This window comes from Colletotrichum lupini, chromosome 9 (assembly GCF_023278565.1).
Source record: "Colletotrichum lupini chromosome 9, complete sequence".
In the NCBI taxonomy this organism is placed as follows: domain Eukaryota; kingdom Fungi; phylum Ascomycota; class Sordariomycetes; order Glomerellales; family Glomerellaceae; genus Colletotrichum; species Colletotrichum lupini.
Window position 1 is genome coordinate 1,467,656 of NC_064682.1, and position 26,270 is coordinate 1,493,925.

The 26,270-nt window shown below is 52.8% G+C and overlaps 11 protein-coding genes across 11 annotated transcripts; 5 read left to right on the forward strand and 6 right to left on the reverse strand.

Moving 5' to 3' along the window:
- Positions 1 to 202: 202 nt before the first annotated feature.
- Positions 203 to 3,061, forward strand: CLUP02_16337 (fungal specific transcription factor domain-containing protein; the record flags this gene model as incomplete). Its single annotated transcript, XM_049295260.1, has 6 exons — positions 203 to 423; positions 508 to 1,822; positions 1,878 to 2,344; positions 2,414 to 2,850; positions 2,899 to 2,973; positions 3,030 to 3,061. 6 exons carry the CDS (start codon positions 203 to 205, stop codon positions 3,059 to 3,061), a joined length of 2,547 nt encoding a protein of 848 aa, XP_049152407.1.
- Positions 3,062 to 3,111: 50 nt separating this feature from the next.
- Positions 3,112 to 4,587, reverse strand: CLUP02_16338 (uncharacterized protein; the record flags this gene model as incomplete). Its single annotated transcript, XM_049295261.1, has 1 exon — positions 3,112 to 4,587. One exon carries the CDS (start codon positions 4,585 to 4,587, stop codon positions 3,112 to 3,114), a length of 1,476 nt encoding a protein of 491 aa, XP_049152408.1.
- Positions 4,588 to 5,897: 1,310 nt separating this feature from the next.
- Positions 5,898 to 6,541, reverse strand: CLUP02_16339 (uncharacterized protein; the record flags this gene model as incomplete). The annotated part of the gene is made up of 3 exons (XM_049295262.1): positions 5,898 to 6,169; positions 6,226 to 6,394; positions 6,440 to 6,541. 3 exons carry the CDS (start codon positions 6,539 to 6,541, stop codon positions 5,898 to 5,900), a joined length of 543 nt encoding a protein of 180 aa, XP_049152409.1.
- Positions 6,542 to 6,815: 274 nt separating this feature from the next.
- Positions 6,816 to 8,440, forward strand: CLUP02_16340 (uncharacterized protein; the record flags this gene model as incomplete). Its single annotated transcript, XM_049295263.1, has 8 exons — positions 6,816 to 6,985; positions 7,043 to 7,212; positions 7,331 to 7,398; positions 7,462 to 7,529; positions 7,596 to 7,650; positions 7,702 to 7,770; positions 8,022 to 8,038; positions 8,095 to 8,440. The coding sequence occupies 8 exons, from the start codon at positions 6,816 to 6,818 to the stop codon at positions 8,438 to 8,440; spliced, it is 963 nt and encodes a 320-aa protein (XP_049152410.1).
- Positions 8,441 to 8,549: 109 nt separating this feature from the next.
- CLUP02_16341 (uncharacterized protein) lies at positions 8,550 to 9,978 on the reverse strand (the record flags this gene model as incomplete). Its single annotated transcript, XM_049295264.1, has 5 exons — positions 8,550 to 8,873; positions 9,181 to 9,261; positions 9,356 to 9,600; positions 9,692 to 9,866; positions 9,943 to 9,978. The coding sequence occupies 5 exons, from the start codon at positions 9,976 to 9,978 to the stop codon at positions 8,550 to 8,552; spliced, it is 861 nt and encodes a 286-aa protein (XP_049152411.1).
- A 763-nt stretch (positions 9,979 to 10,741) lies between these two features.
- Positions 10,742 to 11,178, reverse strand: CLUP02_16343 (uncharacterized protein; the record flags this gene model as incomplete). Its single annotated transcript, XM_049295265.1, has 3 exons — positions 10,742 to 10,822; positions 10,880 to 10,995; positions 11,058 to 11,178. 3 exons carry the CDS (start codon positions 11,176 to 11,178, stop codon positions 10,742 to 10,744), a joined length of 318 nt encoding a protein of 105 aa, XP_049152412.1.
- A 404-nt stretch (positions 11,179 to 11,582) lies between these two features.
- Positions 11,583 to 13,655, forward strand: CLUP02_16344 (CHY zinc finger domain-containing protein; the record flags this gene model as incomplete). Its single annotated transcript, XM_049295266.1, has 1 exon — positions 11,583 to 13,655. One exon carries the CDS (start codon positions 11,583 to 11,585, stop codon positions 13,653 to 13,655), a length of 2,073 nt encoding a protein of 690 aa, XP_049152413.1.
- A 141-nt stretch (positions 13,656 to 13,796) lies between these two features.
- On the forward strand, positions 13,797 to 14,895 carry CLUP02_16345 (uncharacterized protein; the record flags this gene model as incomplete). Its single annotated transcript, XM_049295267.1, has 3 exons — positions 13,797 to 13,831; positions 14,076 to 14,380; positions 14,795 to 14,895. 3 exons carry the CDS (start codon positions 13,797 to 13,799, stop codon positions 14,893 to 14,895), a joined length of 441 nt encoding a protein of 146 aa, XP_049152414.1.
- A 60-nt stretch (positions 14,896 to 14,955) lies between these two features.
- CLUP02_16346 (uncharacterized protein) lies at positions 14,956 to 16,407 on the forward strand (the record flags this gene model as incomplete). Its single annotated transcript, XM_049295268.1, has 6 exons — positions 14,956 to 15,234; positions 15,417 to 15,463; positions 15,530 to 15,632; positions 15,717 to 15,803; positions 15,996 to 16,108; positions 16,182 to 16,407. 6 exons carry the CDS (start codon positions 14,956 to 14,958, stop codon positions 16,405 to 16,407), a joined length of 855 nt encoding a protein of 284 aa, XP_049152415.1.
- A 4,850-nt stretch (positions 16,408 to 21,257) lies between these two features.
- CLUP02_16347 (uncharacterized protein) lies at positions 21,258 to 21,641 on the reverse strand (the record flags this gene model as incomplete). The annotated part of the gene is made up of 1 exon (XM_049295269.1): positions 21,258 to 21,641. The coding sequence occupies one exon, from the start codon at positions 21,639 to 21,641 to the stop codon at positions 21,258 to 21,260; it is 384 nt and encodes a 127-aa protein (XP_049152416.1).
- A 657-nt stretch (positions 21,642 to 22,298) lies between these two features.
- Positions 22,299 to 25,063, reverse strand: CLUP02_16348 (uncharacterized protein; the record flags this gene model as incomplete). The annotated part of the gene is made up of 9 exons (XM_049295270.1): positions 22,299 to 22,482; positions 22,542 to 22,586; positions 22,622 to 22,654; positions 22,719 to 22,937; positions 23,100 to 23,196; positions 24,085 to 24,203; positions 24,263 to 24,392; positions 24,594 to 24,721; positions 24,777 to 25,063. The coding sequence occupies 9 exons, from the start codon at positions 25,061 to 25,063 to the stop codon at positions 22,299 to 22,301; spliced, it is 1,242 nt and encodes a 413-aa protein (XP_049152417.1).
- Positions 25,064 to 26,270: the final 1,207 nt, after the last annotated feature.

The window sequence follows — 26,270 nt, forward strand, 5'->3', positions numbered from 1 at the left end:
CCTGCATGTCATGTCATGACGTCTTCAGATACGGACTACACTCGCCCTAAGTCTTCTCAGCCGGCCTCTGTTGCATCGTCAAGGACGGTTACCGCTCCCCGGCTCGAATCGCGATCCGGATGCAGAGACGGCTTTGATGCTTTACTAAGCACTCCAGAAAGCCCGTGGAGAGAGTCGTGACCAGCTTCAAACCTAAAGGAAGATGTCGTCCTCAGGTGCGACGGGTGACAATGAGCCGGCACCTCCTCAGCCGAGCAACCTTGACTCCCTCAGCATGGCCTTCCCGTCGGCTGATCAAGCATGCAAGGAGTGCCGGAGGCGGAAAGCCAAGTGCAACCGGGCGATTCCGACATGCAACTTGTGCGTGAAGTACCGCCGGCACTGCCTGTACGAGAAACACGCCCGCACCCCGTTGACAAGGAAGTATGTAGAACTAATTCGCTATCCCTAGTGCATAAACGTCGAGCGCAAATGGGCCTCTTCCGCTGACATAACGCCCTTCTGCAGACACCTCACGGAAGTAGAAGAGAGGTTGGAGCGGGCCGAGGCAATCATAACACAGATGAGAGCGCTGATGCCGGCCCAGCTAAGATCGGGACCCGTGCTACCCAGTCCAAGAAACCTAGAAACACCGGCGCCGAGGAATGATGAAGAGGACTTTGACTTTTCAAAGCTTGACACCCCGGCGCCGTTGGAGGCGGCCCCCCTTCCGGCTCCTCTCTCGGCCCTCTCGGCCCAAGGGCCCGACGCGCTCCCGCAATGCGAAGCTGTCCATCTTGAGCCGTCACAGCCATTCCAACCATCATCGCTACCCCAGAATCATGTCCCGTCCTCAGTCCTACCAACCTCCAACATGAGATCCGAACCCCAGCGCGCTTCGAGAATTGCTCAATATAAACCTCACAATGACACATCGCACAGAGACCTCAACCTCCTCGAGGCTCATCCCACAGATGACTTCGAATGGGACGAGCAAGAAACCCTAACAAACTACTCGGCGTCTCCCGAGGCCATCTTAGAAGCCGACTTGAACGGCGAAGTAATCGCAGATCCCATCGCAGACGGCATGGCCTCGCTCGCCGTCAGCGAAAGGGAATCAGGCTACCTCGGCGTCGCGTCCGGCGCAGCCCTCCTCCGTCTCCTGGAACCATCAACACCGAGACGAAGAACCCAATCCTCCTCCTCACGACCAAGTATAGGCGCAGGGCCCCAGCAGCAGCAACATATCACCAACCACTTACAAACCCCACTCATCGCGCAGCAGCCAGATCCCAACAGACACATCACAGACGCAATGATAGACGCCTACTTCCGCCTCTACCACGTAAGCTACCCCATCATCCACGAAGCCACCTTCAGAGCGCAGTACGCCGGCGTCATCCCCCGCCCCAGCGGCGACTGCTGGCTCGTCCTGGTCTACACCGTCGCCGCCATCGGCGTCTACACCACGGCCGCGAACCTCGACAACCTCGACACCTCGCTCTTTGCGCAGGCCCGCTCGATCCTGTCCTTCAACTTCCTCGAGGTGGGCAACCTGACGCTCGTCCAGGCGCTCACCCTCATCTCCAACTACCAGCAGAAGCGGGACAAGCCCAACTCCGGGTACAACTACCTCGGCCTGGCCGTGCGCATGGCCATGGGCCTCGGTCTGCACAAGGAATTCCAGGGGTGGAATATCTCGCCTTTGAATATGGAGATTCGACGGCGGGTATGGTGGTCGTTGTGTGTGTTCGATGTCGGGGCGACCATCACGTTCAGCAGGCCGTCCGTCTGGCCGTACGAAGGCGTCGAGGTCTCGTTGCCATTGAACGTCGACGACAAGGTCGCTTTCCCTACTGGCTTGGATTTGCTATAGCTGTCGCTAACCTCCCTCGTAGTCATTAACCGCCATCTCAAAATCATACCCCCCCGAAACAGACGGCATAACCCCCTACACAGCCGTCCGAACCCAAGCAAGCTTCCACATCGCCACAACGCCCATCTACACAAGGGTAATCTCAAAGCCCCTACCCTCCCCAGACGAGATGCTGCGACTAGACGAAGACCTACTTGATCCATGGCTGGCAAGCGTTCCGTCGTACTTCTCCTCCACGAGCCGCGTGCCGCCAAAGTACGCTCTCGCCCACGCCGTCATGAACTGGCGGTACAGAAACCTCCGCATCATAATGTACCGCCCCTTCGTCATCCGTCGGGCCCTACAAGCCCGCGATAGACGATCAGATGACTCGCCAGATAACGTCCGCGCTTTCGAAAAGTGTCTGGCAGAGGCCAAGGCAACCATCACCAGCATCAGCGAGTTCTGGCAACGGAACGAGCACAACCGTCTCGGTGCCTGGTATGCCTTGTAAGTACCAACATCCGCACCAGTCTCCTTCTGGACTTCCTCAATTTACTCACTCTCCCCAACCTCTAGATACTTCTTGTTCCAAGCGGCCCTGATACCCTGCATCTGTCTCCGCAACGACCCAGCATCACCCAACGCCAGAGACTGGCAGGAACAAATCACGACCACAACACGGTGCATAGCCGCCCTCGCCCCCGTAAACTCCAGCTCATCTCGATGCTACCAAGTCATCATTGACCTCTGTGGCAGGTTTCTGGATAGCAATGATATTGCGCTGCCCGTAGCCCCCTCCGCGACGGCTCGGGCAGACTCCACAACATCTCCTAGCTATGGGGACAATGCAGCACAACCTTCGGCTCCTGAGCCCATAGATGAAAGCCCTCAGACCCAGATTAACAGCGTTCTCTCTATGATGTGGCCTAACGTACCTCCCTTAGAAGCGGCTGACGTCGTCATGGGCGACGACGCGTGGGTGGAGTTCCTGAAGGGAGGGACAAGTGGTGATGGTGATGGGATGTGGTTCGGGAGCTAGCTAGTCTGGCTACCTCTATCAGAAAGCGGATTTCAGCAGGAAGACTTGCAAGCAAATAATCTGATGCGAAAAGATTCCATCATTAATGTTGCGCTCTGTCTTCTACATGCCTTTACTCAGGAATATTCCTTTCAGAGCTATGATTATCCTCAGTTCCTTCGTCGACATCAAGCCAGCTCTCATGACATGTCGTGAATCTTCCCCGAAAATCGTTCTCATCAGCAGATTGTGTCGCTCATATGACAGAGGACTTCTTTCCCTCGATATCGATGTTCTCGTCCGAGGTTGCATCCCTTGCAACAATTCTCATAGCCCACTGGACCTCATCCCAAGTTGTCTCCCTGATCGACAAGAGCGTTGCTGAGCGACCAATTGCAGCCTTCTTGTCTTCTGATACCTTGCAAAGACATCGACACAACTTGTTCTTTCCTTCGGATCCTAAGAATACCTTGCTCTGATCATCCACAGGCCCACCGCTCTTCCAGCCCCTGAATACGCCGCTGAGAAATGGCTGCCGATCGGTAAAAAGATCTCGCAGCTGTACATGTTGTACTCTGGCAACGTTCTCCCGGTTGGAGTAGACGACCCGCGCGAAAAGCTCAAAGATAACGTCCTGCTTCTCCCGGCTACATTTAGCTTGCGTATTGAGGAGCTCTCCAACTCTGAAACAAGTGCGCATCATGATCGTCGAAGAGAGTCCAACGACCACAGAGCGGTCTCTCATTTTGTCGGGGAAAGAGGGTCTGACTAAGGGTGCCGGGCTCGAATGCTCTTTCAGTGATTCCTTGGTGCCTCTAATGCTCATTTCAGTCTCATGATCCGGAGAAGCGCCAGCCGCAGTTGCTGCGCATTTTGTCACAAGCTCCCAGTCGACATCATCATCAAGAAGATCAGGTTCAGTCAGACCAGTCTTTAAAGCTTCGCTCGTGTTCATATCAGGCTCGGAGAACTGCAATTTGGAGTCGAAGCTTGAAGCTGATCTCGAATCGCAGTCCATCTTCCGTATGACGCTTGGCGGAGGGAAACCAGGAGGCTCGTTCCCGGTATCTTCTAGAAGCTGAATCATCTCTTCTTCGTCAAAGCCTTCGAGACCATAGTCATCTTCGACAGTTTCTTCACTCTTTGACGACGATTGGGCAAGGCGATCGACGTTGAGCTCAGGAAATGGCTTACCGAAATCTTCATCTACATTAGACAAGGTCTCAGATACGGCATCGTGGTATTCACCAGGTAGTTTCTCCATCGGGACAAAACCTTCGCCCCCAACGCTGTCCAGATCTACGTAATCCATCCACAAATCTGACAGATCGGGCTCTGCCACAAAAACATGCGTGGTAGTTTGCAACGACGAGATCGGCGGTGTCTCGGGTATCTCGACAACGTCATCAGCTGGGCTTGCCGGGATCTGTGGAGACTGCGGGAGGTCTACGGGAGGGTACTGCTGCCTTGAAGTTGCGATAAGATTCGCTGGAAAGCCGGGCTCGAATGACATCTGAGGCAGGCCCTCATGATCGAAGATGTTCGGTCCCACGCAGGCATCGACAGCTAACCGCTTCAACGGAGAAGAAATTGCAAAAGATGAGCTCGGCGTCAGAGGTCGTTTTGAAACGTTGGTGGGCTCGAAAGCACTGGCGACATTTTGCATCGTGGACGTCGAGTCTGCGGTATGTGGTACTTCGAAGGTGTCAGTCTTTGCTAGGTAAGAAGACATGAGGAAATGCTACCAGACTACTTCTTCCGTGATTTACGAACGTCTTCAGCCTTGAGCTACGATGACATACAGAGAGCGGAAGTCTAGACAGTCGACGTTCTGGCGGCTCGATAGTAAATGACAGTGCTATGAGGGAGAAGAGCACGATGAACGGGCAGAGGGGAAGGTTTCAAGTAGGCAATGGAAGTTCATGGAAATGTGTATTGCTTCTTGGACGGAAGGCGGGTTCCTTCCTTTCCGAGAGGTACCTAAGGCATTGGGTTCAGGCAGTGGCTGCGATGCAGGGCAGGAGCGAGTGCCGTTGACCAGGTGAAGGAGTTGGTGACGGGAAGGAGCAAGACCATCTGCGCCTCCCTTTTGTTATCTCTTCTTCTTTCCTCGAAACTGATGGAAGGTAGCAAGAGGAAAGACCTTAGGCGTGATCAAACCTGCGTGCAGTTCCTGGGGCAATGTGTCCTTCCGGGAATAATCCAGAACCATGGCATTTGCAACCGAAAACACCACCATACACGGCCAGGCAGTGCTCCTTGTCACTTCACGATGCCTTCACCGTGCTACCTGATCAGATGAGGGATTCATTTGATCGCGTCTTGGACTCGCCTATACGAAGACACCAATCTCCTGAAAAGCCGTCACCATATGCACCGACTCTCAATCATTAGCCTCGCCGCCCTTGTCGTTGTCATCAACAGCCACAGAAGACCGGTAGTTTCGTCCTTCCACAATGACGAGCATCTTGCTCATCTGCCAAACAGCTCTCGCTTGGCAGATGATCCCCGATGGCCGATGAATGCAACAGGATCCAGATCCAACTACCATAAGTTGTATGTTGGCCGATGCCTATTGAACTGAACCGCTGACACCTGCTTTACCCCTAACAGTCTACTCAATTGTTCTTCGCCAACTCAGGAACACAAACCGTTGTTCACTTGAACATGTGCAGCTGGTCCAAATTATCTGGTGAGTTTTCGACATGTGCAGCTACAGCCACTGATGTCGATGCCGCCGCTGGCACGGCAACACTGAGACACGGACAAGACAACGACGTTGAAGGGTCTCCTCCTCCACCCCGCTAACGACACACCCCGAAAAACTTCTTTTAATGAAGACTGGCAATAGTATGATATGGACTACCATATCACGTATACATCACAAGATATCCTGCCGAGGATAGACTGTGGCCCCTCACCGAGGGGAGAGCGCGCGCCGAGGCGAGTCACGAAGCTATTCGCAACCCGTGGCTCGGTCCGCGCAGCGGAGGCACGGGTCGGAAGTGACATCAACCCGCATTCCCGAGCAAGTCAGGAGCTCTAGCCGTTCAAGAGCAACAAGACAGAGATCGCCGCTGCCATGAGGTCGATTATCTCGATTTTGTCAATCAGGTACGATGCCGCCGCCTCGGTTTCGATGAGAGTGCTCCCAAAGGGTCCCAAACAGACTACGTCAGAACGAGCATGTGCCCCATTTGGAAAGCGAACCCTCATGAAAGCCGTATGGGTCTCGCGCGCTATCGGGTTGGCGGCCTGTCTCAGCGCCACGAACCTGTCTCTCTGTTCAAGACTGAGACCAAGCAGCCGCGGCGCTGGGGGATAAACAACAGTGGGAAAGGGGGTAGAAAGATGCCTCGGCGGCTCGGACGTTTGCAAGCAATGGGAGAACGTTTAGCGGATGGCGGGTAGGCCGTCGGCGGTGATGTCAGTCCTTCAGTCAGGTGAGAGCGCAAAGGAGCGAAGCGTTCTGTGTGGTTGGCGCGTTTGAAAGTTAGCTCCCGCGGAAGTTGGGCCATGTGGTTCCGGGAAGCGCTGCGCTGGCGTCCAAGGTGTCAAGGGCTAATCAGTGCGAGCAAGCGTACAAGCGGAGGGGTGTGTGGGTGGGTGGTGTTGAAGGATGCCCGTGTAGGAGGGTTCAAAGTGTAGAAACCGAAGGCCGCACGGGTAGAGGATCGATTAGCCATTGCTGAAAATAACAATTGACTATCATCCGGTGTTTTCAAATAATGTCATTAAAATAATAATTAAGATAACAATCAAAATAACAATTAGATAGTATTGTCGAAAGCCATGATCTGGCGAGAGACATGGCGAGGCTACGTCTGCTCCCCAAGGTTCAATGCCGCACATGTCTGCCGGCTTATTAGTCACCTCAGGCACGGGATGAGATGACACATGCTGGCGCTTCTTCATCTATGGCTTGCCATGTGAGTGAGGCGCTCACTGAACATCCAAACAATGCGATACCGCAACGTCCGGGGCTTCTCATTGCACGCCCAACCCGTATTTTTGACCACTGGCAGACTCTCAATGCCTCCCGGATCTGACGGAGCGGGGGATCAGCCACTCCCCCGTTACTTCGCATGGGGGGCTGGTGCAGTGCGACTCGAGGCGGTGCATCCTCCAAGGTCCCAAAATCGAGGTTACGAGATATGCAATGGAACCGTTCCTCGTCGTGAGCCCAGGCAGAAATCAGCTGCAGTCATCGATTGGAGATGCCGAGAATTGTATTTGGGGGGCAAGGTACTCGTGAGGAGGGCAAAGAAGCTACCTTTGGAATCTGACACCCGACTCGACTTGCCGTATTTGACTTTTGAATCTTTTGCCTTTGGGGACCTTTCTGATGTTGAGTCACGTCCTGCGAGTATACGTTCAACAAAGGCTCTTTTTGGGAATTCTCGGGGGTGACCTTAGATACGGGTTTCAACCAGTCAATCAAGGCCTTGATGAACACATGGACTGTCTTGCATGAGGTGCCATCAACAAGTGTCAATCCGTCATCCTGGTAGCGATGAGCCTGGAGAGACAGGGCAGAAACCCGGTTGCCTTTTGTTTATTCTCCTTTTTATTATTTTGTTTTTCTCGGAACTTATGGGGGATTTAGCGCTGCGATGGAGAGACCGTCTCGCTTGCGAACCAGACCCTGGGTACTTGTGGAAAGACAAACTACAAGTGAGATTGCCATTGACGGGGCCTTAACCACTACCTTGAGCCCGTCATCGCCGGCACAATCCAAAGACTGAAAGTGCTATCACCGTTTATGAGGAGTATTGAAAATACCTCTTTGAAGATTGTGAGCGCAATCATGGGCACGGAAGACATAACATGAAAGGGAGTGTGGCAGTGGCTGCAAAACAGGCGCATCGTACATTTACCCAACTTCTTGGGATCAGATATGGACACATCAGATCTGGTTGATGCAAGCAGAGACATATGACCGGGGGCTACTAAAATGAAAAATAAAATAAAGTAAGATAACTCATTAAAATAATGAAATAAAGATAAACAGAGAATAAAAAGTTGAACAAAGATATTGATTATCTTCAGCTTAATTTCTGGCATATCACCAACTCATACACCCACACACATACGGACAAACACACCACCATCTTGAACTGAGCCCCACCGTTTCCCCCCAGATGACAGCAACGGGACCAACTACAGACACAGCTGCTGAAATGGTAGCGCCGACGGTCCGCCACCGTAGCCTCACCCAAAAGGAGTGCTAATCCGCCAGCGCGTCCGTCTTTCTTCCATCCCACCCTTTCCCTTCTTCACCTTTCACCTTTGTTTCCTTCACACCCCCAGACGCATCTCAGGTCTGGGCTCCCAACTCCCGTCCCCTCACCGCTCGGGAGGCTGACTTGGACTTGCATATACACCATGGTCACCAGGCCCTCTTCCTGATGCGCTGGCATCTCTCCCTTACTTCCCAGCGTTGCAGTCGCAGTCGCCAGGGCTCTGTTTACCATGTTTACCAGCAGCAACCTCAAGGAACCGTCATCCAAAAGGACCCTAGAGATAAACTCACCACCACCATCCGACGGAAAACAAGCCTCGACATCTTGTCGATAATCGGCTGATGAGGCAGGCCGTGCTGCCTCCGGACTCTGCTACCACCAAATTGGCCCTCCCAAGCGTTCAAAGACGTCCTGGTCGTATCTCATCGACATTGAGATGAGGGAACAGCTGTCACATCCCACGCACGCAGCCTTCCCGAGGCGTCCCCGTACGTACCGTACCGCATCTAATTGAATACCTTGCCGTTTGGTACCAAACATCCTCAACACGATTGATGATGGTGGCGGCCGGGCTGCATTTCCGGTCGGGCACTACACCACCACCCGCTGCATCTCCCGGCGAATCCTCTCCCATGCCTTCCCGCCGCGCCGGTCTGCTGCCAGGACAAGGTGAGCACTGAGCACGGGGGTTGACAAACACAAGATGCAGAGGACCAGATTCTCCCTTGACCGAGTTGCCAAATATCGCAAAACGCCGTTGACAGCCTGTCAACCGCTGTCCGTCTCGTTATCACGGGTGCCCCCGTTTGGAGAGCGGTCGCGTCTCCTCCACTCGCCCGTCTCCAACCTTTAACGTTTCGTTACTCTAATTTCATGTCCCTTTGAAGCTCACCAAGCTTCTGCGCCTTACATGCAACCGCCGCATTGCTGCATCCGTCGCAGTTCCCCGGGCCAACTGGCATTCGATCTTTATCGTTCTCGATACGAAATGCACGCCCGCCCAAACCGCAGTGTTTCACACCACAATTGCTGGTAGGCTGATGGCATCTTTGCGACCGGTTTCTCTTTCGCCCCGGCTGGACCGAAAGCCTACCGTTCTTGGGACGTCTATCTACGGTACGACATACACCTCCCAAGTTTTCGAGATCAACTTCACCGTTGTGCTACACGCGAAGGTGGCGTCTGCCGTACCTCCCAGCAATGCCGGCCAAACGTGCAACTAATCCCCCTCTTTCCTCCCCTCCTTGAATGCAGTACCCGCGATCGTCTCAATTCTAGATGCGTCGTTTTGCCGCCCAAGGGCAGCAGTGATACGGAAGGCTGCTGATAGCCCCTCATGCCTTGAACCCTCCACGTTTCCTGGTTACGGACAGCAGCAGCGGCACTCCCATACCGAGGGGTCATTTGGTGCCCGCATATGCGGACAAGATGCGAGGCCAGGTGAGGCGGCAAATCGCCGCGCCCGCTGCCGGATTGTCGGTGTGGCTTGGAGGCGGCCACAGCTTGTCACGTTCGCATGAAGGGCCATTGTCACCGTTACAAAATGCCCCCCAACTACCTCGAACCTCGAAGTTTCTTCCTCTTGTGACATACCAGGAACCAGCAGTCGATGTTCCTGCGTCTTGTTGGGCAGCGATTGAGGACCACTTTCGTTGGTTTCCCCGCGGCGGGGGCTGTCTTCGGTGACATTATTCTCTTTACCGCCCCCTCCATTCTTTCGACCAGCAGGTGTGTTTGTGCTGGGCATCACGTTGTTGAGACACGCCAGCTCACGCATATCCGATTGTCATGCAGGGTGTCATCCTTCCTGTGCAGCTGTCACTTTTCCTGCCAGCAAGCTTTACCTCGGGGGTAAGCTTTATCACTAATACTTTGACCATTTTGATCACGAATACTGGCGATGATGCCCAGAATTGCCAAAATTGACACCTGAGTTGGCGCAAGTGAACCTGAATTTCCCATTTTGAGGCGCGGACAGTCAGGCTGTTACACGGCGGTACGTAAAGTGGATGCAAGACTTTCCGTTTGTCTCCTTCAGAGGTCTCTCCTTTTTAGTATTCAATATTTTCTACCTTATTGAAAAGAATGCTATCGAGAAGGTAATGGTGTTGATATATCGATGGGATTTGAATGGTCAGCTCGTTTATTCCCACCGTTTTCAACGCTATTCACAGGGATCCAGTCGTAATGAGACCGTCAGCACCTCGTTGGCCTGTTTCGTTTCTAAGTATTGGCAACACGCGGTAATCTGCAGGGGGGCAAGGTACCAAGTAATATAGATTGTTGCGAATAAGTGGCTACGAAAATGCCATTTCATTTTTTCATAGAGTTATTCGGGTAAAATTTTGCAGTGTTTTTGCTTCTCTTTCTTTGCGGGTCATAAGCCGTGTAAGTGTTCCGATCGGGTCTTTTGTGGACACCCGGAGCCGAATGGGTCCACTTCAGCTCCGGTCAGCGGGAAGTTCGGATGTCAAAGTACCTGTTGTCGGTCAACCCGAAATCTGCCCACGCTCAAGAATGACTCCTGAATCATTCTAGCTAGGCTTTACATGTTTAGTGGGACGAGATTTTCCTTCTGTCAGAAGAATACCATTAAAGGTAAAAAGATGACCAATCAAGGAGATACCCAGGCGAGGATGTCTCTTAGCGGGCGCGACATTTCCTACAGATGTATCGCTGGAAAATTATCATGAACATTTCTTGCCTCGCCTGTATTCCAAAACTCTTTGCAGTCCGGCTCATCAATCAGGGTAATTACCATTGAATAAGGTACGAGCCTACACCTGACTTGAGGCATCCGCATTGCCGGATATTGAAGGTAGTCAGAGCCACTTGATAGACAAGGTGCAAACAACTCATTATCTGCGGCACGGCAAACTTCTCTAGCGCCCCTGAATCTTTGATCTGAATCGTGCATATTTATTCATGACTTGTTTTCTACTATCGAAGATGAGTCGACCGGCGTCGATGCATCTCGTCTGTAGTGATTGGTGACTGGCAGCAGAAACAAGACCGTGCACTAACAAGTTTGCCGGCTCCTCCGGCCGAAATCTGTTAGCGTTGACAAGTTGGCGCCCCATTATGAGTCACCTCGACTAACCGCAGCGTAACGCAACACCGCTGAAAGTCTCGGCACCCTGTCAATGTCGCGGTTGCAGATTGAGAAGCGACTCGGAGATTCCACTACATCCGGTCCGGGGCCAAACCCACCTGGGCTCATCGTCAATCATCGCCACCCGACTGACTACACGCGGAATTGTCAAATACAGCCTCTTCGCCTCGACATCATCCCGAACGACCTCTCTTCGACAGCAAACCTTCAATACTCGCCTTTGCCAGCTGAGGTAGCTCATCAAGAGACGGACAAGCACTGCTCCACCCGCAGTCCACCCATTTCTCCCTGTTCTTTTTGCATTTCATCCCGTTCAGCTCATCCACAATTTCCAACGTTGAGCATTTCCAATTCCGTTCACCACGCGCGAACATGATTTCCCTCACAAAACAGGGCGGCAATACGCACCAGCAGGCCGTTCCCAGGCCTCGCACCGACCGCGTGGTCCCCAAACCCGTCCCGGAGGCTCAGTCCAAGGATCCCCGCGGCTACCAGCTCGAGCAGCTGCGCAAGCGCTACTCGCCCCGCGAATCCACCGCCGCGGACGGCACCACCACATCCCTGGTCTTCCGCATCAAGCCCTCGGATCCGGACTTTCCCTTTGAGCTGGAGCACTTGCAGTGCGACCTCCGCGTGCCGGAGGACTACCCCGATGCTGTCCCCGTCCTGCACGTGCGGAACAGCGATATCCCGCGCGGCTTCTGCATCAACATTGAGCGCGGGTGGGAGAGGCTCGTCGAGGAACGCCGGGGCGCTACGCTTCTCGCCCTCACCTACGCCCTGGACAAGAACCTGGAAAAGTTCCTGTCCGAGCAGGAGGTGGCTACCGTGAAGTTGGTCACCTACAAGGACGAGGGCGTGAAGGATACCCGCCACCTCGAGGCCGCCGCCATCGCGGCCATCCCGGGCCCGGCGACCCAGATCACAAAGACGCCATCCCCGGCCCCGGCGCCGCCTGTGAGGCACTACACTCCTGAGGAGTACTTCACCAAGGAGGAGATGGCGGCTGCCAAAGCCCGGCGCGCGCAGGAGACGCGGCAGTTGGAGACACGCATGGGACGGCTGTCTCTGTATCGCCGATCGCCGGACGGCATCGTCTACACGCTCCCTCTGGAGCCTCGTCGCCGTGCCGAGCTATCTCCCGGGTTGCAAGGCGTCAAGACGGTCCATCTTATCGTGCCGCTGCTGTACCCGCTGCAACCGCTGCGTATCCAGCTCAACGAGTGTGACTCGCAAGACGCCGAGCCCTTGGAGGAGCTCTACGTACAGAAAGCAGCGGAGCAGAAGCAGATGACTCTCACGAGCCACCTGAACTACTTGGCTCAGAACATGCACGTCTTAGCAAAGCAAGCAGCGGCGCCGCCTAAGCCTGCTGCTGCTCAGGCGGTGTCAACCCAGGAACCTGAAAAGGATTCCAAGGCAAAGGCACCGGCCATGGATGACGATGACCGCAGCCATATCAAAGTTATCCCGCGTCCACCGGAATGGAGCCGTCCCGGCGCCGGTGAAGACAACACAGATTCGTCAGACAGCTACGATTCAGAAGACGACTCGGACGAAGGCGGCGCCGACCTCGACGCAGAACCACCCAGCCTCTCCTCCGGCCTCACCCCGGAAAGGGGCACATCCATCTCTTTCCCGACCATCGAGCTCCACAGCATCGAGCTCTTCCAGGTCTCCATCCTCAACCTGAGCGTCAAATGCTCGCGCTGCAAGACCATCAACGAGATCACCGGCCTCAAGCACGAGGTCCCCCAGACCTCCACCTGCCGCAAATGCGCCGCCGGCCTAGCAGCGCAGTTCCGCCAGACGCTCGTCCACGCAAACTCCACCCGCGCCGGCTTCGTCGACCTCACGGGCTGCGCCGTCTCCGACATGCTCCCCAGCACCTTCGTCCCCGTCTGCGCCAAATGCTCCACCGCAAGCCAGGGGCTCGTCGCCGTCCGCGGCGACGCCGTCACGAACGTCTGCCGCGCCTGCCACGGCAAATTCACATTCAAGATCCCCACCGTCAAGTTCTTGGCGCTCTCCGCGGGGGGGCTCGCGGCCCCGACGACGGGACCCGTGAAGAGGGCCGAGAAACTCGGTCTCCACGCGGGCACCCCGCTCCCGGACCGCGGCGCCTGCGCGCACTACCGCAAGAGCTACCGCTGGTTCCGGTTCTCGTGCTGCGCGAAAGTGCACCCGTGCGATCGGTGCCACGACGAGGCGGAGAACCACGTCAACGAGTGGGCGAACCGGATGGTGTGCGGGTGGTGCAGTCGCGAGCAGCGGTATTCGCCCGAGGCGTGCGGGTTCTGCGGCCGGAGCGTCATTGGGCGGAAGGGCAAGGGGTTCTGGGAGGGCGGTAAGGGTACGCGGGACCGTAAGTTGATGAGTCGTAAGGACCCGAGGAAGTTTAAGAGGGTCGGTGGTGGTGCGGCTGCCGCTGCGAAGAAGGACTGAGGTGGATGCACGATGGGCCGTGTTGGTGTTGGGACGATTCAGCTTCCTGATAGGAATACGCAGTTTCCATCACTGAAAAAACATTGCCAGAACACGCAGGCCTTATGAGATGTTCGGTACCCTCTTTCCCTAACAACAAGCATGGGGCCTGGTGACCGAGGGGTGAAAGCCGTGAAGTGCTGACTAGTACGTGATGCTCCGTACTCTTCGGGACTCCTGTTTTCGAACCTCGGTCGGTTCCTGTTTTTTTTTTTTGCCTTTTCCACCCCCAGATATCAATATCGTACTATTCATCGGCCTCTTGTCCAAATCACGACTTTTCAAATGTACTTCTTTTGTCTTTCGAAAGAGCAGGTACATACAAGCAGGGTCTCAATTCACTTCCCTACTAACACTTGGGACCGCCCTTCCATGTTTGAGATGTCCGGATACCTTCCCCCATATTGACCATAAACTCGCCTCGCCAATACGAAAAAGAATCAAACCAAGAAACAACAAATCCTCAAACGCCAGTAGCACCCCCATCAAACATCAAAAGCCGTTCCCGCACACCCTCATGACCACCAAAACCGCAACGGTGATGAACATCTCAACTGCCGCCTGCCGGCCCCTCCCTCCGGAAACCCCACGCAGGCGCCGATCCGACGACGACACCCCTCGGGCGGCACACGGGCGGATAACATTCGCTGTGCACAAATTCCAATTGTGCAGTAACGGTCGCTTATGTGCGAGTTGTGTGTGGCTGGGCAAGAGATGTGATGGGAATCATTTCTCGATTTATCGCCCTTGCGATTGGACGTTATTCTTGTCCTAATCCGTCACATGAGTGTTGATATGCGAGTTTTGATTGGGGTAAAATGGGCACGGCGAATGGAGAGAGAGAGGGCTGAAGAGTTGTGAATGGTGGCGCGGTTGGTTGAGAGGTAAGCGCTTCTTACCACCATCACATCTTTGTTTTAGGGGGGCTGAGGTATGACTTGTGACGGATCTACTATTGGAAATGGAACATCACTGTTTGTTGAAAAGTATGTCCAGGGTGGAACAATAATAAAAATCAGAAAATAAAATAAGAGTTGTCGGAGATTTAAAAATGTTGCAATAAAAATATTGTAATATTCTGGAGGCTGTATGTACCCCAGGTCACCCAGGCACGCTAGGTATCTTCCCGATTCTGTACACCCTCTTGAAGAACATCCAACCGCCACCATCGTCTCCGCGCCCTCTCAACCACACCAGCTAAATTAGTTCTCTTCTACCCCTTGCCTTGCATCAAAACCCCATCTTGTTGGAAACCCCCCCCATGTCTCACGCCGAGAACAAAACGCAAAGAGACATCTTGAGAGAAGAGGAGAAAAAGCCACGTTCCAAAAGTCGCTTTGCGAAAAGAGAAGCCGAAAAGCACATTTCCCCTTCCCCTCCATCCATGGTGTTGAAGAAAGCCCACAAATCAGAATCGCGTATTTCTCCCGGGGTAAGGTTCACCGGCTCGTCGGGGGCCACCGGGAGGACGTTCCCCGGAGAACCCAACCCGCTGGATCTACAGACTACAGCTCGCGCTAACACCGCTTCCGGAGTCCGGGTCCGTGCTTCTCTGTTTGGGCATATCTTCCTCTGCTCCTCTGCATCCTTTTCTCGCACGAGACCGACCGGCCCCGGGGAGAGGGGAGGGGGGAAGAGAAAAAGATCAGATCAGATGTGATACCCTGAATCCTTCTGCAATGTCCCCGCCACCCCTGTGATGACCCCTTGTGCCCCTTGTAGGAACAGACCAGGGAGGCAAATGTGGAAGGAAGCGCCATGCAAGTTCGGTAGGGAGAGAGAGAGAACTGGCGCGACGTGAAAGGCTCGGCTGGATGTGAGAATCTGCGGGGAAGTCCTGTGGATGGAAAGGGACAGGGCCGGAGGCTTTGGGACTTTGGCAAGACGCAAGCAGCTTTTTGGCAAACATGTGATGACACTACAGTAGACCGCTCACCGGTGAGCAAGGGGCGGATATAACGAAAGACTCCATTTCGGTCAACAAACCTCAATGTGATCTTCGCGGTTGGCTTAACATTACAGACCGGATTAGGCCTGAAAACGTCCCCTTTGTGTGGCATGTCTCTTCCTGAAGCAACGGGGCTCCAACGTTCATCATCAGCATCCTTAGTGAGCCGTTCTAGTTCGTGGGTTCGCATTTTGACTTTCAGCGCCCGGAAGCTCGCCCGCGAGGGAAATAGAGATCTGATAGCTCGCCTCTTAGCCCCAACACAGCTCCCCGGGGAACCTTTCCCATGTTTTCCTAGCTAGCAGTTCTCATCACGTACTCAAATTCGACTCACATTAGCAGCAACTCTTTAGCACCATGCGATGAAGATCAAAGACGAACGCAAAGATTTGGCCTCGGGCCTAGATTGCACGACTAGTCCGCCTTACCACCGGGAAGCTCTTCCCCTAGTGTCGAAATGGCACCGGTCACAGGAGCCACAATAGCGCGAACGCCTAATAGCGAATGAGACTCAATATCGTCACCACATACTTTACAAGCCACGCGAGACATTCTTCTACTTCATTTGGGCAGAAGGAAGAAATCAGCACCGGTCTGACGCTCTGGCGTTCTTCCGGCGCATCACCAGGTCCTCGGGGTAGCTGCCCCGGGGTTCCGGCGCGTGTAAGATTGATTCGCGCTCCGGCTTGCGTCGGCAGCCTCTCCGAGAACCCACCCTACAACTCCTTGCCTCTCCCCCGGGAGGGCGCGAACTTGTCAATCTAGGACTTCGCGTGTATGTGCCTTGCTTGGACGGCGCGGACGGCGGACGATCTGGCCGCCGTGCCGTGCGGCTCAGTCGCGCTGACCGGGAATGTCTCCCCGGATTCTTGGTTGCCACCTAGATGTGACCATGTGTCTTGTTGATCTGGCGAACCCTTCAACGGTCTCATCGTTGAGTTTCTCGTTGGCGGTAGTGGTGAAGGATTTCAATGACTCTGAGGTCCGTCTCAAATTTGAATAGTTTGACTTTCCACTACCTACCGTTAGCTTGTCTGACCTGCTCTTAGCTGTATTGTGTGGTATCAATAAGTCATTGCCGTGCTTGTGTAAACGTAAGCTACGAATTCGTCCTGGTGCGCTTGGCTGTTTGCCCCAGGCTTTTTTCCCCCATACCCCAGATTCGCCAAGTTAATTTAGAGGCTCAGGAACACACGCCCTTCGTATGCGCGACTCAAGCCGACCATGTCGTGATATGAGGCATACAGATCCCAGACCTGCTGCTCGCCGCTTGAGTCTTCTTGCGGCAATCGATATCATGAGTCGATTGGCTAAATCCCGCTTCATCAATATCCCAAATTTGTGACCGCCCAATAATGCCGTCATCGAGTTTACTTGTACGTGTCAGGGGATTGCATGTGAAATATCTTTCCCGACTCCTCAAACAAACAATCAACGTCGCAAGTTCTGCAGTAGGGAAAGCAGCAGGAAGCTGTTGATCTTCGACATGTGAAGTTGCCCCAAGCTTCCTGTGCAATGAATCAGCAACCTAAGCCCGCAGGGTCCTCTGCAACCTCTTAAATATGAAAAAAGACGTGTCCGTACGAGAGCCAAAGAGCCAAAATAAGGTCAAGTCCGTCCCGAATACAGAGCTTCTGTCATGGGGTCCCCAGAACCTCGCTCAACATCCCCCCTCCCTCTCTGAATCTTCCTTCAGATCACGATTTCCACCCTCCTCCCAGCCGGGCCTCTCATCCGAATCTATTAATGCGAGATTTCTACGAGCCATACACCGACGAACTCTCGGTTGGAATAACTTGGGATCAAAAGTAAGTTGCAGGTGACTCGCCGGGTCCCCTCCAACTCTATGCGCTCCCAGCAACCCGTATTTCCCCGGGTCTTACGTATATCCTGTGATGCTCTCAACTTGGGACGACGGAAAACATGACTCCACTGCAGAGCACCCCCCTCCTTCACGTCCGCCCTCCACCCTTTTGTATCGCGCGACTTTCGTCATGCGCATGCAGGTACGCGTTCGACGAGGAGGAGGTGCTTCATGCGGCGAGGGCCCCGGAGTCTGGACCGGTGGCTCCAGCTTCCCTCTTTAAAGTCTTGCATGATTTTCAAACGGGATGATTAGTGGTGGCTGAGGCTCTGCTTTCCAATCTACCTGCGTGTGGTGTGCTCTTCCCACTGCTGCCATTGCGTCCGTCGACCAGATGATGTTGACTAGGTAGGTTGCAAGGCTCTTTGAAGGACCAACTTGCACTAGTCAACTCTACGCTCTCATCCCGGGAAACCATCCAAAGAGCCGACAGTCTTTATTCAGCCTGGAAAGGTATCAAGCGACGCCGTAAATGACCCAACGAATTCCCTCAGGATGTCGGCTATGGCCCGATACCTTCTGGCAAAGTTACCCCACAAAAGGCTTGCAAGAGCCGCTGAAGATGGGCATGACAGCTCGCTTCTACCGCAGCAACGGATACGGGGAAGAGGGGGGGGGGGGGGGGGCGGGCGCGCCCCGCGCGCCCCACTACCCAGCAGCAAGCACCCCAGACCGGAGGGAGCGGGGGCGGGCGGGGGGGGAGGCACGCGCGCCTCCCCCAGCGGGGGGGGGGGGGGGGGGGGGGGGGGGGGGGGGGGGGGGGCAAGCTTGGCCAAAGTTTGGCAAAGTATTCAAGGATCACAATTGCCTGCCGGTCCTGGGGTTGCAGCCATATCATGTGGCTGCTTTTTACGAATTATTCCTACATTGTATTTATTTTTGAGGCTGACAAGTGTGCCCCTTCAAGAACCCAAAACCGTTATCACCCTTCTCTCTCCGCAAAGGATAACGGCGCACCCCTCTCCCCCTACCATCTTCGACGCCTGATGAACAGCAAACCCCCTGTCTTCAACTCGGGCTCGATAACAACAATCCCAGTTTCTTGGGAGGGAAGGAGTCAGTCAAACAAGGACTGCCCGACAACACTCGTCTCCAAAGTCCAGACTAATCCCCTTTCTCGCTGTGAAATCGGCCGAATTCGTTCTTCACCTCCTCCACACCTTATGACCTCGTGACCGGGACGGTCAACCCCAAGCGCATCCCCATATTGCAGTCGTAAATGCACTAGGATTGGGGCGAACCATAGGCCCGGACAAGTCGTGCCATGTGCCCTTTTTCCAGCCCGCAAAGGAGCCGCAGTGCTACCGACCCTTTCTCCGACCTGTAGGGTCAGGCAAGGCTGCTAAGAGCCATAGGATAGCGAAGGGTAGGCAGCGCGGTCTTGGTGGCCATGTGTACGTACATGAGAGTGGCGTGAACTTGATGATGTAGTCTCGATGCTACTCCCGGATCCCAAAAGCAGACTCAGCTGTCTGCACTTCGCGCTACACATTCCAAACGGGAAGCGGCAGCCGCCCGACTCGAAGAGTTTTCCTCTTTCAACAGTGGTGCTGCTGTTATCGGTGACAAATTCGAGAGCCGCGTATGGTCAGTCGAACCCCCCGTCCGCATCGGAGAGGCTCCGAAAGGAACACGAACCCACGCGACGTACGGAGGTCTCGGAAGGTGCCTAATTTTGCCGTCGTAACGCCGTAGTTTCCATGCAAGGTACGGATCCGACATGTTCGTGCTATTTCGACCTGTCATCCAACTCCAAAAACTCCACTATCCAAATTTGTACGTGAACCAAAAACTCTGCGAGCTCCCCCCCCACCGTTCATCGAATCGAAAACATCGTGAACATCACAGTGAGAAGAAAAAAAATGAAATAGGCCCCCATGTCTCGAATCTCGGTGAGGCCTTACGCAATAGCCACGGTTTGAAAGAAAGAGCCCAAGCCCCCCCCCGTCTCCAGACTCCATAAAGGCCCCTCCGATCGTCCCAAAATCTGGCACGCCCTTCCCTGGGCGACCACAGCGGGCCGCGCAAGTCTTCTGGCCCCCGAAGTTTCTTTGAGTGTAAGACGCGAAGAGCCTGGAGGGGAGAGAGTCATGTTCATATCCTGAGAAATCAGTGCGTCGTCGGTGCACGTTCCATTGATACGCCTTCCAGACCTCCTCTACGGATACTCTAAAGCCACGGCGAGGCTACTATCTGAATCGCCTCACCTTTAGGGGGCCTGTCATCCTGTGGCAACTGATGGAGACAGATTAGTTGATTCTTCCGGGGTCGCTCCAAACTAGGGCGAGGATATCCTGCCAGCAGCTCCCGCTATTCTGCCCCTAAGTGTGGCTGCGGCCGCCACACGACCGCCGGTCTCGGGCACATACGTAAGCTAGGCTCTGCGTAGTCAGCATTCGAGTAGGTTGGGCTAATTAGAGGCCGTTAATTAATTTGAATTATTTTAGTAAAAAGTACGGTAATTGACGTATTAGCCTAAGTCGACGATTCCGTCGAATTAGCCTAATTACCTAGCTACCTAATTAACTCGCTCGAAAAGCTAGTAGCGGCTTACCAGCGGTAGTCTATAAACGAGGTCGAGGATTTATAATACTTATTCGGGTAGGTTAACTTTGCGAGGCGTTACTACTTTTAATTACGACCGCCGTTTCGTAAGTAGCCTCGTTAAGCGCTACTCTAGCCTCGGGTAGGGTAAAGAAGCGCTAGCTGTAAAGTAGGTAGTCGTACTCTATATAACCGTATTTATCGTAATTAACGGCGCTAATAAACGAAGGGATCGTTAACTTCGCGATTATTCCCTTCTTACAGCATATTAACGTTAGGAATAGCTTTAATTAACGGCGGCGGCAGCGGTAGCAGCAGCGACGGCGAGGTCGATGAAGTGGTAGTTAGAGGTAAGTATAGTAGGTAGGTAAGTAAGTAGGTAGGTAGGTAGGTAGGTGGGCAGCTGGGCTCCGGGCTCGGAGGCAGCGGAGGTCAAGCCACAGCCTGGGGGCAGAATAGCGGGAGCTGCTGGCAGGATATCCTCGCCCCCAAACTACCGGCTGACTAATAGACTGTAGCCTTGTATCGTGTAGTATGACTTTTCCCACCTGAGCGCAACCACCAAAAGCAGCATTTGCAACCTACAAAGACGATACGTTTACGTACATGTAGTTCAATAGAGGTTACAAAAGAAGGGCCGGCCGGTACTGACTTCCCCAATGGGAGATCAAAGTTCCGTCATTCACTGGTTCACAAGGGGGGGCTCTCAAAGTCCTCGACGACCGGCAATCTGCGAGTCATGGAGCTGGCTCGCAATGAAGAACTGGGATGAGCCTGGCTCCGGGACGCAGTTCCGTACCCGGGTGGTCGCTACCACGATGCTGGGGCCGTCAAACAAGGAGGGGGGGGGTTCGGCCTTGTCTCTGGGCTCTCTCTTTACCGCGGAGATTCTCCGCTTGAGTCGAGAGGGCGTTCAAAAGGGGAGAAAATAAAAAAAAACGTGGCAGGGAGATTGGCTCTCTCTGGGGGTAATGGCAAGAGGTTTCTGTGACAGGCCAACCCCTTGTTGAAATGAGAGAGGACGTGCGCGGTGTTCTGGAAGCCGCTGTTGGAATATTTTTGAATTTTGGAGTATTACCTCCACGTATTTTATTTTATTTTACTTGATTATTTTATTATTTGGATTTCCGTTTGCTCGTACGTCCGTGAGGAGGGACCATCTCTTGACTCGTAGCTCTTCCGTCCGTTATCGGTTTTGGCTTGTCGCTCAGTTTCCCATAACTGAATTAGGAGTCACTGATGGCATCGGGAATTTGAAGTTGCGATATGATGACAAGCAAGACATCTGGGGTTTCTGCAGCAGATGGGGATTCCACCAACAAGAGTGCGCGTATGGAGAACACACTGTTGTGTTACCATGCGGCGCACTTGAGGTTGTGGACCGAACTACCGGGATTCCGGTAGGTGAACGAACGGAAACCACAACTTTGCAGAATGACGTTGCCGATAGCGATGCCAAGATAACGGAGGGCAACATGGAAACGGACGAAGACAGATAATTGAAGGAAAATAAGAAATAGAAAATAAGAGTCAAGCGACGAAGTGGTACATCCAACCGCAAGGTCACAATGCGTACAGATAGGCGGAACATGGTGAAAAGGGACGGGACCTGGAAGTCGACCCGCCGTTCCCCGGGGCCCCGAGATCACAGAGATCAGACCGAAAACCAAACAGACGTGACGACGGTGCAGTGCTGGACGCCTGGAACACACCCCTATGACTCTTGTAAAGAGAACTATGTGGTTGAAGGGCAGACACACACCAGTTCGAATTGTCATCCGGAGGCCCAGCGACGTTCTGCTTTGACAGAGAAGGGTTCCGCGTCCATCAAAGCGTTGATGCTGCGCCCACGCCACTCTCTCCTACTCAGGCGTTCAGCACACCAGACGTCGCTGCCATCCATGATTCCATCCGTCCATACCCTAGGGCGCCGTTTTCTTCTGTGGTCGAGCGCCGCATCGACCTGCCCCAGCCGGCCGGGCATAGACTGACGCCTGAAGCCTGATGCCTGGAGCAGCGTAGCAGCGTGTTGCCTCTCTTTGTCTTCCCCCATCTTCCCTCCCCCCAGACACACCGTCCTCGGCTCATCTGCTCTTCCCCGTGGAGAGGGACAAGACTGGACGGGCCAAAGGTCGTTTTCGGCGAAAGGGAACCGGTCAAGTGACGAAGCCTGTAAACTCTGTCTGGCGAGGCTGGCCGCCCCCTAGATGACCAACATGGGATGGAAAGAGGGGAGGTTTCACATCTTTCAATGTCGGATATTGCTATCGGTCGGGGGGAAGCAGCGCCTGGGGGATAGTAAGACACGGCGCGGAGCCGACTGCGATCGCGAAGTGACATTGAGAGACTCTGACGGACTATCTAGCGAGAAATAGCGATCTCTTAGACTCTGCTTCATCAACGAGCGCGACGCGGCATTGGCAAATGGCCTGCTGTTTTGTGGCGTGAGATGTTCGTCAGGAATGTCACCCTATCGATGCCCCGAAAGCACGCTCTGGCACGGTCGGAAGACATGCTGTAGGGAGTACGGGTAAGCCTGTAACGGTGTGACCTAGCTGCGAACACTCTCACAACGGATCAACGTTTAGCAGGATTGTCAAAGGCCTGATGCGCACATGTCGCGTGGCTCACTTCAGGGTTGTAGGTTCCGCGGCTACTCGCTTCTCACCCCCTCCCTCTCCCCCCCGGACTGAACTTCTGAAGCCATGCCTTTGGCACTCTGTCCCATCTCCCCTGCCCCTTGTCTTTGACTGCCTGCCTGGCGTTGACCGTCACGAGGGCACCAAGGATCGGCGGCCTGGGCGCTGGCAGCTGGCACCGCGCATTAGAGCTTGTCCGCGTCAGGTGCCGAGGTGCATTTCGCTCCAAGGTGGTGGCTTCGGCGATGCTGGCTGGGAGCTGCGACTTTCTCTCGAGGGGGGAAACTAAAAGCATTGTTCGACGAGCACTTTACTGCTATAATCTGGAATATCGTGATTGGAATTGATGTGGGTTGTCCCCGTTGCCCACAGTATTCTAACTGGGGAACTCAATGTAACTCTCTGGTTACCTTGGACGATGGGCTATAGCAGACAGCATCGGCGATAGGTAGTTCGGCGGTGACGTAGCTTTCCTCGCCGGGCCCAAGCTCTCGGCAATGGCCAGGCCTGGGTCTCGAGCTCAGTCACCTCACTGTTTAACTCCATCGTTTTGCATTACTAGAGGAGTGCCGCAGTATATGTAGACGCTACCCTACCCTCGAATTCCGTACTATTTAACCTTAACCCTTTTCTTACCCATCCTTTCCTCTATTCTACCCTCTCCCTCGTTAAGGGATTACCAGAATCGTAGTTTTAATAGTTTATTAATAAGCTAGTATTACTATTTAGAAGTAAATAACCTACGCTCATACGTAGGTACTAGGAGTCTTATTATTATATAAATAGTAGTAAATATGCCGGAGTACTCGAGAGAGCTTTTTAATAGATTTTTAATATTATCTAAGGTAATAATCCTCGAGCTATAAGAGGAAGCCGAGGCGCTATATTAATACGGCCTTATCCGTCTCGTTAGTATTAATAATACCCTTCTTAGTATAGGATATATTAATAATACTCTACGGCCGTATTACTACGCTTCGTAAATCGTACTTAACGTTAATAAGGATTTTAGTATTATTTCTTAGTTCGTCTCTTAGTTCTTTTATCAAGACCGTTATTATGGGGTTAGTTTAGTTATTAATATCTTAATAAGTATTTTAACTTAGTATACTTAGAGGCTCTTATAGCTCTTAAGTAGAGGCTTTTAAAGGACTTATAATTAGACTTTTCGCTTATTATAAGCAAAGCTATTATAGTTAAAGCTATAGTAACCTCGATAATAAGTAGTTAGTAATATAATTATCTTTCTTTTATAATAAGTTTAAAAAAGTATCTTAATTTAAGTACTAGGTAGGTACTATACTGTTTTATTAAAACTATATTCTTATACTTGTGACTTAGAAAGAATTAACTTTCTTCGATAATAAGGTACTTAGAGCTCAGTCACCTGCTCACCGTCCCCAGCCGGTCCTGCCTCGCTTAAGGAGGTGCCGGCGTCGCCGGCATTGCGGTAGAGAACACATGAGCCGCCTACGAAATTGGTTCGGCCGCGAACTTGGAGCTTTGGGTGGCCTCTCGGTAATTTGTACGCATATTGCCGCGGGATCAAATGATCGAGGTCTGAGTGAGTGACCCGCGAAGCTTCAATTGGATGTAAGACTTGCTGCTTTGGTTGATGGGGAATACCGTGAAGAGCATGTAGGCCCGTAGGGTCCAGTTCCACCATGCATACGTGCGATTACGGGTCTGAACGTAGGTCACATCTGTCTAGCATCTCGACTCTCAAAGTTCAGCTCAATATACCAGTATAGCATGGGCAAGTAAAGGCATTCGGGATCTATGTGCTATCTGATAGGAAGCAGGTAGAATCATAAAAGAAAAGAATGAGAAAAGCTTGTTGGGCTTATAAAAGAGACAAGAGCTCCTTCACGCTGTTTTGACTCTACGAAAAGATGCAAACCAACGAAAATGGCCGACAATTAGGCCAGAGTCACTGACTGTGGCTTCAATCTCCAAATCTTGACACAGTATCGGTGAATCGCAACAAAGTCGTGAATGATTCGACCTTGCAGTCCTCTTATTCTTGCCGTGTCTGGATGCCACTCAAGCCGTAAGCGCAATTCCTGCGAACAGAATCAATTCTGTACGACTCCCGAGTTTTTACAATGAAGAGAGTTTTAAGAGGCTCCAGCTTGGTTTTCCATTGCTCGCCGACCTTGAGACGAGAAAGATAAATTGTTTGATGTCCTACCCATTGTTCAATATCGACTTTCGACTTGATATGAAGCCTTAGTAATGTATCGTGCTTCTGAAGTCGGAGGAAGTGGCGGGCGTCATGCCGGATGGAGACCGGAGATTCGGGCGTGTCCCGGGTCTTTGCTCCACAGCCGGGAGAGAGACGGCACCTTCCATTCGGATGTGCCTGGCTTGCCATCTTGCAGCATATCTCCGTCATTTCTAATTCATCCATCGTTATTAAAAATCTCAAGCGTCAATCGTCATTGTTAGATCTGCAAGTTTTTTTTATTAAGTTTTTTATTTGTATTTTTTTTAATCAGTGGCAACTCACATCATATGATCTCGGTATTTATATCATGAGCTGGCAAGTCGATATCATGCCTGCAACCAGCTGCACCAAATGTTGTCTCTTTTTAGTCGTCAGCACCGTGATGACAAACTTCCATCCGAAATCCCTGAATTCCAGCAACACCATCCCAGTAGCTGCCATGCCTTTGGAATACAGCGACATCAGTGGCAAGCAAAGAGCGCTCGCGTGATCACTGCCAAAACTCAGTTGAGCATCCATACCAAATCCACCCGAACCAACCAGGAACAGAGGCACAATTTGCATCGTCGAACCTCCAAACGCGGATAGCAGAGAAGTGTGTCTCTTCCAGCGATCTCTATGCCGGATCAAGTTAGCAATGACAGACCACCACTGGCCTGACAGCACGTCTAGCACTCGACGGTGCCGAAAAGATCTCACTGCCGCTCTTTACTGCCGCGCCTCACTGCCGAAGAAGATGGTTTCATTTGTCTCGGATGCCGGGGCGTTTAAAAAAAAAGTCTGGGGTAATAAGCAAACATCAGGGTGAGGGTTCAGCCCGAACGCTGAAATTCCCGAGATGGGTGGTGGTCGCCTTGGTGTGTGTTGGTATACACGTAGGCAGGTCAGACCTTTTGGTCGCGACTAGGTCAATAGGTCAGTATAGGTCTATTGCGTGTATATAGGAGGGGAAGATCGTGGGCAGAGCCCGCGGTCCCTTAGTAGGTATGGGTAGGTAAAAGGGTCCGTCTACACGGGCCCAGACTGCCTACTTACTACCCCTACCTAACTACTTAATAGGGCCCCTTTTCTACTTTATAATCTAATATTAATAGTCTTTTATTTTTATAATAGAAAAGGCTAGAATAGGGGCTAGGTCCCCCGCTAATAAGAACTAGTAATAAAATCTATAGTTAATCCCCTATTTAGAAATACCCAAAGCCGTATACTAAAATTTTAGTATAGCTTCTATTATAATTATTCGTATAAAAATTTTAGTATCCCCTTTTTCTAATTACTTCTTAATCCTCTAATATATATAATCTATATACCTAAACTCCTTAGAAATCGTTAAATTTAGTATAGTTAAAAAAGA